The 13,208-nt window shown below is 30.0% G+C and overlaps 1 protein-coding gene across 1 annotated transcript; it reads left to right on the forward strand.

The window, feature by feature from the left end:
* The first annotated feature begins 756 nt into the window (after positions 1-756).
* LOC129302637 (probable leucine-rich repeat receptor-like protein kinase At1g68400) lies at positions 757-3,143 on the forward strand. The gene is made up of 2 exons (XM_054941550.1): positions 757-1,852; positions 2,303-3,143. The coding sequence occupies exons 1-2, from the start codon at positions 757-759 to the stop codon at positions 2,965-2,967; spliced, it is 1,761 nt and encodes a 586-aa protein (XP_054797525.1). The 3' UTR covers positions 2,968-3,143.
* The last annotated feature ends 10,065 nt before the right edge of the window (positions 3,144-13,208 follow it).

Consider the following 13,208-nt stretch of genomic DNA (forward strand, 5'->3'; position numbering starts at 1 on the left):
ACATACTATGGTTATAAGATTTTATATTTTGCACCCCTTCTTTTCATATTTTTTCACCTCTTATCTTGATATTTTAAACTTTAAATCCATTTGAGTCTTGAATAACAATAAATTAGTTGTTTAATAATTTCAAAACATAAAAATATCGTAAAAAAATTTATTAAGTATGTAATTATTTATAAAAATTTTAATTATGGATTATTTTTTTAGTTTTTAATGTTTAAAATAAATTTGCCCCTCCTTGCCTAGGATTTGGCTGTGCCGCTGCTTAGAAGGTCTCGGAGTGTCACTCTCCTTCCTACAGACTCTATCCCAAAACCCACCTCAAAAAAACCAAAAAAAAAAAAAAAACAGAGAGAGAGAAAGAAATAATCTTTGGTGTTAATGAAAAGTTGAATAATGTTCAAGGTAATAATCAGACACCTCTTGAGAGCAATTTTGAAATGCTCACAAGTCATATCTAAAAGCCAAGTATTATTATTATTACTATTATAATCAGATGTGGCCCAATGAGCTTCACTCATTCATAGTTCCAAAAACATTCTGTATTTTGGAATGTTTCATGGACAATAAAGACATACATGGTGATAATAACAAAGGGGAATACGATCATGAAACATTGTAATATGTGGGGGGGGGGGAATCTTGTCCTTGCCTAATGCACAAATAAAGAAGCCAGCTGGATAAGTACATGATTCCTGTTTTTGACTTCAAAAGAAACTGGCATGAACAAAGAAGGAACCCCAGTAGCAGAAAATGGAGAAAATGCTGGTTTGCATTCTTCTTCTTCCTCTCTTTATCATAGTTTGTGCAGATGAGTTCTCAGAATCTGAATCTTTCTTCAGTTTCATGAGAGCCATTGATCCCCAAAATGTACTTAACATGAGCAACCTGGGATTTTCATTACATCCATGCTTGCTTGAGATCAGTGGTATCATAAGATGCAACTCAGATGCTTCCAATATTGTAGACATAAGCCTTCAGAACATGAATCTTAGTGGCATAATCAATGCAGATTCCTTATGTAGGCTTCAAAATCTGGAAAGTGTTAACTTAGCTGAGAATCGCATCAGAGGAAACATTCCTGACTCAGTTGTGCACTGCACAAGGCTGGTGTATTTGAATCTAAGCAGCAATCAGCTGAGTGGGAGGGTACCTAAAACCTTAACAAAACTGAGATATCTCAGAACATTTGACATCTCTAACAACGATTTTTCTGAGGATTCTAGATTATCAGAGAGGAATAGTAAAAGTGAGGGATTTAAGTTAAGGAAACTGATGCAAGATCCATCAGAATCAAGTCCTCCTGACAACAATGAATCTGGCAGGTCCAAAAGCAAATGGTATACAGATTGGAAAAAGTTGGCACCAATACTGGGAGGTGTTGGATTGTTATCATTAGCTCTTTTCTTTATAGGAAAGAAAGCTCCCAAGTTAAATGAAGGGAAGGAGAAGATGGAAACCCTTGGAGATTCTCTGGCCGAGACACAGAAACAAGAACTTTCAGAAGATGTGAAGATGAAGAAGAGATCAGATTCAGAGCTTGTGTTCTTTGTTGAAGAGCATGAAAGGTTCACATTGGAGGACTTGCTTCAAGCCACAGCTGACTTGAGAAATGAAAGCTTTTGCAGCAGCCTTTACAAGGTAATACTGAAGAATAATATGCATTATGCCGTGAAAAGGCTAAAGAATTTGCAGGTATCTTCTGGTGAATTTGGAGAAACATTGAGGCAGTTAAGTTACCTGAAACATCCAAACATTCTTCCCCTTGTTGGCTATCGCTCTACAAGTGAAGAAAAACTTCTAATTTATAAATATCAAAGCAATGGAAGTCTGCTATTCCTTCTAAAAGGTAAGTTGAAATCAGTAATTTCAGCTTTTCAAGTCACCACATTATCCTTGTGTTATCAAACAGATATTAAGTGTGTATTTGAAGTTCTCACTTTTCCACAATTTGGTTAAGCATATTACATGACAATCACTGAAACATATATACTGATTAAGCACATGGTACTTCGATTACTTTGGTGTTCAATAACTTGTCATGACATGCTTCATTGACTGTTGAACACTTGATGGACACACCAGCTTCATTTTGAACCTGCTCACATGATATTAATGGGCATAAAGTGAGAACCAAATAAAATTTCTTTTGAGGATGAAAAAGCTAAGAATTCATTCTAAGCTGGAGGGGGAAAAATAATAGAGAAAACTATCACATGTCAGACAAGAAATTATTACTTGTACCTCGAATATATTTACTTCCTCAGTATAAAAATTGACATTTCTCATTTTGCTACAGAATATATGCAAGGTAAAAAAGAATTCCCATGGAAACTGAGACTGTCCATAGCAGCTGGGATTGCAAGAGGTTTGGGGTTCATTTATCAGAATATGGAAGGTAGAAAGATCATTCCTCATGGAAACCTCAAGCTTTCAAATATCCTTCTTAATGACAAAAATGAACCTCTGATCAGTGAGCATGGACTATCAAAGTTCTTAGACCCTAACACATCATTCTTCTTTGCCTCTCATGGATACACTGCTCCAGAAAACAGTTTGACAGAGAAAAGTGATGTTTTTAGTTTCGGAGTGATTCTCTTGGAACTGCTAACAGGAAAAAGTATAGAAATAAACAGCATAGACCTACCTAGATGGGTGACATCCATGGTGAGAGAGGAATGGACAGGAGAGGTGTTTGATAAAGGAGTTAGAGAAACTGAATATCAGTGGGCATTTCCTGTGCTGAACATCGCCCTTTTGTGCGTGTCGCGTGTCCCCAAAAATCGACCAACCATGGAAGAAGTTTTGGAGAGAATAGACAAGGTCATGCAGGAGTATGAACATGTTCAGATGTTGCAGGATGAACATGGTTCAACATGTTGCAATAATGGAAGCCATGAAGTTATTTGTTCACTGCACAAGATCATACCAGAAACATGGGACTCTCCTGGATCAAATTACTGATATTGTGCTTGATGGGCCGATTTCACCTAGTAAAATAAGGCTGCTTGTTGTTGTAGATGAAGCATGGTCATCTGGAGTGTGAACCTAGCACAAACAAAGAGAAACATTCCTCTTCCCCGTGACAAGTAGTGGCATCATCTAGCAGATGAGCATGGGAAACCTTGATATCATCTGTTTATCAATTAAGAAGGTTATTTTCTGTAATTAATTTTGAGCTTAGATAAAAGATGACAAACAATCTGTTTCTTTTTTTCTTTTCTCCCTTTTATACAGTATCTGTGATATTCAGTTTTACCAGGTTAGATTTGGGTATTATCAGATTCAAATAAGTGAAAATCTCCTCCAGGCCAAAATTTGTTTGCTTGTCAGCATTATGTTTATATGCGGATTATATGCACAATTCAGGATCGTTGAATTAGGCAATGAATTGCATGTTTTGTGCAATAACGCATCGGAGGTGATGTATTTGATAGCCAACAGGGGATTAGCTTGTTTAACTTTCTTAATCTTGTGTGGTTTTCCTTCTCTATGTTTTGGTACTTGTTATTTAATAAAAAATATAGATTGTTTAGATTAAAACATTAAGGTATAAAACTTCAGATTTAATGCTATTTTACTTTTATGTTATATATATATATATATATATATTATTATAAATGATACTAAGTTTAGAATAAAGATAATCTACTATGTCTTTACAAAAATGAATTTATTATTTAAATTTGAGTGAATTTTTATGAGAGAGAATTACAATCAAGTCCCAAATAAAAAATAATAATTATTTCTTCAATCCATTTACAAGTTTAATTTTACGGGAGAATGACAATAAAATCCTTACGAAATATATAAATGATAATTTGATCTCTTAAAATGTCATAATTTTCCTGAAGTCCCTAGAGGCTTTTCTATTATTGATGAATTTATATAAATTATTAAATTACCCTTGTTGAAAATAAACTATTCAAAAATTTTATTTAAATATTCATAACTTTTCTTCTTATATTCACAATAATACAATAGCAAATCACAATTTGCATATTAAATTCCTTATTTGCTATTACATTGTTACAAATATAAGAAGGAAAGTTATAAAAATTTAAACAAAACTTGTGAATCATTTATTTTCAATAAGAGTAATTTGATAATTTATATAAATTTATTAATGACAAAAAAACTCCTAAAGACTTCAGGGAAATTATGGCATTTTGAGGGATCAAATTATCATTTATATATTTCGTAAGGATTTTATTGTCATTCTCCCTAATTTTAAATTAACATGTTAACTTGGTTGTAATTCAATCTTTGAATTTTGCCCCTTGCAACTTAATCTATAATTTCAACTATTTAAACATTAGTCCCCATATTTTAAAAAATAAAATTACAAAGATTGAAAATATTTTAAACTTTTAATATTTATTATAAATAGGGTTTATTAATTTAAAATATTGGTAATAAATTTTAAAATACTTTTAATCTTTGTAATTTTATTTTTAAGATATAGGTACTAATATTTAAATAATTAAAAATATAAGAACTAAGTTACAACAAATTAAAATTTAGAGAATAAATTACAACTTAGTCATAACTGTAAGAACCCCATGATTAATTTTTTTATTTTTTATTTATAAGTTACTTGTAAGTAATTAGTTTTTTTTTTGTCTGCCACTTATATGAAATTCTTTCTTTTTATTTTTGTTAGCAACGAGGATATCAAACAAAGTCAAAAGAATAATATTAAAGCATAACTTATTATTTTATTTGACATTTACTAACGAAAACATATTATTTGAAAGAAAGCTATTTTTTTATAGGTATATAAGCAAAGAAAAAATTGGTGAAAAGGACGTAATTAGAAGCAAAATTAGTCTTAGAGACCAAATGTATTTGAAAGACCAAGGATACTATTTTATTCATTAAATAATTTGAGCAAAAGACTGAATCCGGTACAAGGTTTCTGGCTTAAGATGTAAGGCTTTTAACTTGGATGCAAGAGATTTGGCTTAGGGTGCAAGTAGATGGCTTAGGGTGCACATGTTCTAGTTTAGAGTGCAAGGCTTCTGATTTGGACAATTACATGTAATATCTTATGAATTACATGTAAATCAATTACATAAAGAGCACCCATTGTCAATAACCTTGTAATTATATAAAAAAGACTACAGATGACATGTGAATCAATATAGGAAAAAAATCACAAACATGCTTGAGGAATAATTTACATGTAATCTATAGCGGATTACATGTAAATCAAACCCACAAAGAGCACGCCCCTGTTAATCTCCCAGAATTACATGAAAATGAATATAAATTACATGTAACTCAATATATAAAAAAACTCATGAGCATGACTAAGAAATGATTTACATGTAATCTTTAGCAACATGTAAATCAAATACATAGAGAGCACACCACAGTTAGTGCTCCTAAATTACATGAAAATGACTAAGTCAAAAGATTTGTACCCTAAACTAGGTTTCTTACACTTAAGCCATATCTCTTACACCCTAAGTCAAAAACCTTACACCCAAGCCATACCTCTTGTACGTAAACCAAAACCCTCACATCCAAGTTAAAAGCCTTACACCCTAAGCCATACACATGTATTTTAAGTTAGAAACCTTGCATCTAAGTCATACTTCTTGCACTTAAGCCAGAACCCTTGCACCTTAAGCCAAAGTCCTTGCACTTGTTGGTTTTGGTACCCCAAATCAAAGAATATATTATGGGGAGTAAGAATAATATCATACTCATATTAAACTACATCCTACCCTACACAAAAAAAATAAGGGAATACTCACAATAAGTTCTCTCTTTTTAATTAGTATACATTGTATAGTAAGCCATGTCAACAATGTAATATGGAGGACAACTGAATTATCCTAGAAAAATAAGTAAATGTGAAGAACGAAAATGAACAATAATAATTTGAAAGAAAAATATTAATTCCATTAGGTTTAATTTATCTTTCGATCAAGTACAATCAAAATGATAAACAAAGACCATAGAGCACCCTATATTAAAAAATATACCATGGCAAGTTAAGAACAACATCATGCTCATGTTAAACTACATCCTATTATATATAAAAAAACAAATAAGGGGAATGGTCGTAAGTACAATTTAAAGTACAATCACAATTTCATTCAATCTTTCAAGGGAATCCCTTGATCAGCATTTCCTTATAGTTCACTTGATTTATAATATGTATGTAAAAGCTTCTTAACTTGAACTTATTTTTTATTCTCTTCAGACAAAACCTTATGCTTTGGTGTGTCAAGAACATTATGCTTGAAATGAAAATTAATATCCATCACAAGTAGGTCATTGAAGCATTAATACACAATAGCCACAAAATTACTAAACATGAAACGTACTTAAACATTCATGTGATACTTAAATTTGAAAACAAATGGAAAGATGAGGGGAAATCAAAGCACATCAAACATATACTTAGAATTAATCCCAAGCTTAGTTTTATGTCTATCAAAAAGAAAATGAACACATGATGAATAGACAATGGCACGTTCACACACATGTGCACACACCTCCACATTTTAGATTTATCTTTTGCTTTTAATCTCCAAGAGTAACATGCACCAGAACTAATAAGCATAAGCACTTTTCTAAAGTATATGCATACAATTGTGATGTTAGCCCTAACACAATCAAAATTTAGCCCCTTATTTTGGGCAAAAGCTAACAATTGAAGAGAAATAATCTATGCATATGGTGAGGTTTTCACGTTGATATGAAATGTAAAAGAAAAATACTTAGAAGTAAGAAAATAAAATGAAACAAAAATTGATAAAATTTTGACCTTGATATGTAGAAATCCAAAGTCATATCTCTCTAATCGGCCTACTTTATGTTTATCCTTTCCGGGTAGAAAAACTTGAGGACAAGATTGCAATGGAGTTGAGAGTGCCTTGGCTATTGCTATTGCTTTTGAAATTAGTAGCATTCAATAATCTCCAGTTGCTCTGGGAGATTCAAGAATATCAGTGCCAAGTGATAAGCCCAGGCCATGAATTATTTTTGTTAGAGTCATCATGCATGGCCACATGCCATGCCTGTTTGCCAATGGAGTAACCTATAAAAAGCAATTTAAAATAGATGCATATATAAGACATGTAAATGAGCATATTAGATCAATAAATCATATTACAATTCTAGATATGTTACATCAATTTTTCTTATGCAGGATGAAACATCATGTGTTTTAATATCCAATTATTTTACCTAGTTTGTGATCAAAAGCACAAAAAAACATAAATTTTAAGGTGTAGAACAGCAACTATACTTCTATGAGAATAGCCAACACTATAATTATTTTCAAGTTTTAAATATTGTTCAGTATTTCCTAAAAATAATTCACTTTAAGTGCCTTCCTCTGAGATAGCAAACTATGCAAATGGATCACGCTACAAATTTTAGTTCCATTAAGCAATACTTTCATGTTTGGTAATTGAATGAACAAAATATGATAAATTTTAAATAACAAACTTCAATTCAAATACCACAACCTCTTAAAAGGAATACATTAGCTATGTTCTTCCCTTCTACAACACATTTAGCATTCACAGGATGTAAAATTAGAATCTTAATTATTTCCTTGGACAACTCATTAACAACAACTGCAATATGGCTTGCTTTTTGAGAATCATCTAAAGCTTCTCCTTTCAAAAGTAAGTTGTTGTCCTCCAATGAATCAATTCCTAATATGTTTTCACTCAAATTTGGTCCTTTTACAACCATGCTGCATCTATGCTCTATTGCATACCTATGAGAAATATACCCCCCAAAACAAAACAAAAATGGAAGTTATTACTTTTATTAAGTAACTCTACATTAACCTTTGAATTCTAATGTTTCAGTCATTCGTTAATCAACCTAAGGGTTTAAAGTAAAGAAAATATTAAAAAAATCCTTAAACTAGATAAAAAGAAATAAAAACCAACCACATGAGACTCCCTACTCCAAAACAAAATTGAGTTTATTAATACATAGAATTGAGCTGCTATTAGAAGTTATGTTTGAAAAGGAAGATATGAAAAATGATGTATTTGTCCATATGAAGAAATTGAATTCCATGAGAATTAAATGTAAAAAATAATAATACTAGGTATCGGCATCATCAACAAATCAAAAGGATTGATTTTTGACAGCGACTGCAACAGGATGAAGCATCAGTCAACGGTAGCAGAATTCAAATGCCAAGCATAAGCAGAACTAGCATTCAAATGATGGAATGGCAAGTATAGAAATGAATGATGGACGACATGAGAAAGAGCGATGATGGTGGAAGAAGGAGCAAAGGCAAAAGGCAAAGGAAGACAAGGGGCAACTTCAAGAGAGGGAGTGATGATGGAAGGTGGACCGATCAAGAGTGAGAATGGATTTCTGACGTCGTCCATCAACGTGATAAATAGTGAGGAAATATCTAGGCTAAAGGTATTAGGGCATTTTAGTCATTTGAACTAATTGCTTTACAAATAAAATATTTGGCTTGGTCTTTAAATTTGATTTGATCCTTGGGCATAATTTTTGTTCTAATCAGGTCATTTTCACCAATTTTTCCATAAGCAAATTACTCCTTAAACTTTAAATTTAATAGCACTATAAACTTGAAACTCATTTATTGTGTAAATTTTTCCATCAACTTTTGAAAATAGTGCAAGATGGCCCTGCTATTAACAAAAGTTAATTTTGTTGATAGTTGACCAAAAAATAATGGAAGAGGACCTCAAAAATTAGAGGAAATGACCAAAATATTTTTGGTCTTTTTTTTTATAGTTTTTTGGGTTATTGTATATAAGTTTGGGGTCCTCTATTGTAACTTTTTGGTTATTTTCTATCATTTTTATGTTTTTTCTATCATCTTTAGGTTAGCTAACAATCAAAGTTAACTTTTATTAATACTAAGAGTTAAATTACACTGTTTTCAAAAATTAAGAGAACAAGTTGCACAATAAAAAAATTTAAAGTTTATGATGCTACTAGACCTAAAGTTTAAAGGATAATTTACTTATTTACCTTTTTTTTTTTATATAACAAGGTGATGATAAACTACAAACTAAAACAAAGTTAATTTACTGTCCATTACCAATGGGGGTTGAGTTTAACGAAAGGAGTTAGTCCCTCACAATGTGACGAACTAAGTTTGAATGCTTACCAAGAGATGTATCCACATTTAGTGCCGGATAGTATCTCAAATATAATTGCCTTTGATAAGAGGATGCTCATGAGTAACAAAAAGAAAAATTAATGTCCAAAAACCGTTGTAAGTTAATAATCTTATCTTTCTTAAAAATCGATGAGTCCCAGATATTGAGACAATGCATTCTTGGCAAAATTGATAATTTTTCAAAAATAAATTTTTTAAAATTATATTGATTTAATTTTTAAAATTAAAGATTTCAAAAAAATTACATTTATTCAATTATTTAAAATAAAATATTCTTTAAATTATATTGTTTTATTCAAATTTAATACTATTTTTTTGTTTTATGCTGTAAAGTTGAAAGCTACACAACTTTATTTTTAAAAGAATACTTTTGTAACTTAGACAATATACCATGTTAATTTTACGACAGGCAGATTTTATATTAAGATTATAACAGTTAATTGCACTTACCTTGCTCCATCATCTTAATTTTAATTTTTATGATCTTTTATAATAAATTTAGTAATAATAGATATCTCTCTCTCTCTCATGTTCAGCCCACTTCTCATTTTGGGTGTACGTTCTTGCAGAATCATTTCCATCGTGCCAATTTAATGTGATTTTTTATTTTTCTTTTTTTTTTAAAAAAAAAGGAAATGCGATAACATACATTCCCTTTACATGATTTTTATTGAGGCTGTAAATTCTTTGTTTTGGGTTCCAATAACATTATTAAATCAGCACCCACCAAAAAAAAAAAAAAAACACACAAAACTATCCATTGGAGATTACATACAATCCGTCATTGATTAGTCAACAATGGATTTTTTGAAGGGAAAATTTCAAATGACAATCGAGTATGTTACATAATTGTTAGCGGATCTAAAAAATCTTAAAATTTTATTTCAGTTCAGGGGAATAAAAATAAAAATAATTTTAATTGTAAAAGAATTAAAGTACCTTTTATTTGTTATGTAAAATCATTAATTATTAATTTTTTTACTTCACTTATTAATTTATTAATATCAGTTGGCACATCAATAATTATAAAAGACTTGACTCCAATTGTTCAATTATAAGCAATAATATTAATTGTTGAATTGCTAACTTTACTTATTAATTTATTACAGTAGTTATAAATTATAAGACCTGTCAGTAATTTACAATTAATATTAGTAAATTAGTAAGTTAGCAAATTAATAATTAATATTACTACTTGTCTAACAAACAAATATAATTTACAAGTTATATTAATAAATAATAAGTAAATTAAAAAATTAATAATTAGTGATTTTGGATAATAAATAAGGGGTGCTTTGATATTTTTACAGTTAAAATTATTTTCAATTTTATCTTCTTGAATTGAATTAAAATTTTAAATTTTTTTTTAATTCACTAATAATTATGTCATATCTATCATCCTTATTTAAAATTCTGCCTTTTTAGAATGAGGGATTAATAATACAATTTTTCTTTCGATTTGATCTATGTACCTTTTCGATTCAGTTGCAAAATATACCAATGGATAATGGAAGCCCTTGAGAGAGAAAATGCAGGGCGAATATGGGATCCTTATAATTACTAATTTAGCCTCAGGACATTTGAAGCCTGAAATAAATAAATATCACAAAGCCTATACAATATCATAGGCAAGATATCTGAATAATTCTTGAATTTCATAAATGATTCAGCCCCGTACCTCACTTTCATACTATGGTTAGGTGCTCCAAATAGAAATTTCAATCATTTAAATAGCAAAAGCTATCTAAAAACCAAATACGAAATTAAAATAAATCCTAGATCATGACAACAAAACAAAATTCTGAAGTGACATGCACCAAGCGAAGAGCAAAGGAGCCACATGTTCAATTATCTGTTACCTTTCCTTTATTGAAATCATTACCTAAAAATGTAATAGATAATAAATAAGATCTCACGTCTTGGTAATAATTGGATATTCTAACAAATATCAACAAGCTAATTCATAACCAATTCTACAAGCTATTTACATACGTAAATAAAATTTGCAACCAGTTCACAAAATCATTTATCAAACATGAGAATGTAGTTTTTCACAATCAATAGTGATATAAACATCAAAAAATCAATTTAATAAGTAATTCATGACTCTGACCTGCTTTTATATCCCACCATTTATACCTTATCTTCATTAGTTGAAACTTAGATTAAAGATACACTAAATCAAAAGTTCAGAAAAGCACACAAGCATATTAAAAAATTCAAACGATATTAAATAAAAAAAATTAAAAGACTAAACTTAGGTACTTAACCTTATATACTCAATATACTTTTGTTCAGTTAAATCAAAACAAATGTATTTTAATATGTTAATAATTATATTAATAACAAGACTTATAATGGAATAAATAGTTAATAAAAGATTGACATATCTTAATTTAATTAAAATAAATATTTTAAATATATAAAGTTAAGTATATAAGGTTTTTTTTTTAAAATGAAATCAAACACACCCTCAAACTTATAAATAAAAGGCTGAAAGGGTAGAATTGATAATAGAATTAGATAATCCCACTTTTTCATATTTCATAGGGGGTAACGAGTGATCAAATCATATCCTATACCAATCCCACTGCCACCTTCTAGTAATTGTAAAATCAGTCTTGTGATTATTTTTTACAGATGAAAATGACCTTCCAACCCCTCCACCTCCTTCCTTCTCATCGTTCCCATGGCCATCTCCATCCCTTCAAATCTAGAAGGGGGGGTTTTTGTGTCTTTTTGGCAATTTTTTTTTAATCCCAGTCTTAATTTTTTTAGTGAGAATGACAAAGATGTGCCCAAAAAATTAATTAATTTAAATTAGATCTCAAATGTCAAACTCTAAAAATTTACAACTCAATCTCTCAAGTTTGCAACTATGTTGTGATAAATTTATAACTTACTTTTTTTAATTTTAACATGATTGAATAATAAAAAATTATTCTCCTTATTAAAATTAAAATTTAGAATATAAATTGTAAATTCATCATAATATAAGTGCAAAATTAAGAGATTGAATTGTAAATTCTTGAAATTTAACAATTGGGATCTAACTTGAATAACTTGCTCCTTTTGGGACTTCTCAATCATTGTCCCTTTTTTTTTAGTCTCATGATATACCAAACATTTTTTTAAAACTTATTATCAATCTCAATCCCACTTCTAATTACATTCCCACTCCTTTAAAATGCAATGCATCATATCAAACAGGCTGCACAACATTCCCTTCACATATACAATTTTTTTTAAAAAAAAATAGAAGAAGAAATAATATATTAAGACATAAAATACAAATAAATGATTAAGTCACAGAATAAACATTATAAAACCAAGGAGGAAAACTAAACATCGAAAAGAAGAAATCCTCCTAAATAGCTTGAAGGATTAGAGGCTGGAATTAAGCCAATAGCATACGAAGATCATTGATCACAACATCGTTGTATTCCTTGCTTGAGACTTGAGAGGACATTCTTGAAGTAATTCCTCTTGAAGCAAATGATCTTCAAGCTTGAACTAAATGGACCATAACTCGAACGTAAATTACAGACACACCATAAAGCCTCACGAGGACATAGAGGAAGAAAATGATTTGTATTGTGATTCTGTTTCCTGGTCGTAAACCCATGCAAGAATTGATCATCAAAGAAAATCCCAATTTGACAAAGTAAGGCTGCACAAAAGATAGGACGGCACTAGACTTCACCTTAATTTGAAGTCCGGTCTCTTTCATGAAAAGGACTGGATTAGGTGACCCATAGTCCAATCTTGTCCAATGATAACTTGAAGATTAACAGGACCAGACTTGGTCTATAGGACTGGGAAACTGGTTCTGTCAGTCTAGTATTTAATTAGCTTTTATAGTCTAAATATTTCTGTTATAATCCAAATAATTTAAATTTATAACTTTAACAAAAACAGCATTCAATAAAATTCAACAACACTACATTATAACAATAATTTAGAAACAAACTAAACAAATCTTTATACAATCATCTCCTTAGCATCAATTACACTTTAAACATTTATCAAAAATAAATTAATTATAATTATAATAAAA

Source organism: Prosopis cineraria, unplaced genomic scaffold, assembly GCF_029017545.1.
Source record: "Prosopis cineraria cultivar Desert tree isolate PC_DT_omini unplaced genomic scaffold, ASM2901754v1 PC2, whole genome shotgun sequence".
Lineage (NCBI taxonomy): Eukaryota > Viridiplantae > Streptophyta > Magnoliopsida > Fabales > Fabaceae > Prosopis > Prosopis cineraria.

Bases quoted from the DNA above. Each gene is read 5' to 3' on its own strand.
- LOC129302637 (XM_054941550.1), top strand. From the start codon at position 757: ATGGAGAAAATGCTGGTTTGCATTCTTCTTCTTCCTCTCTTTATCATA. The intron at 1,853-2,302 runs GTAAGTTGAAAT...ATTTTGCTACAG, and splicing joins TCTGCTATTCCTTCTAAAAG to AATATATGCAAGGTAAAAAA.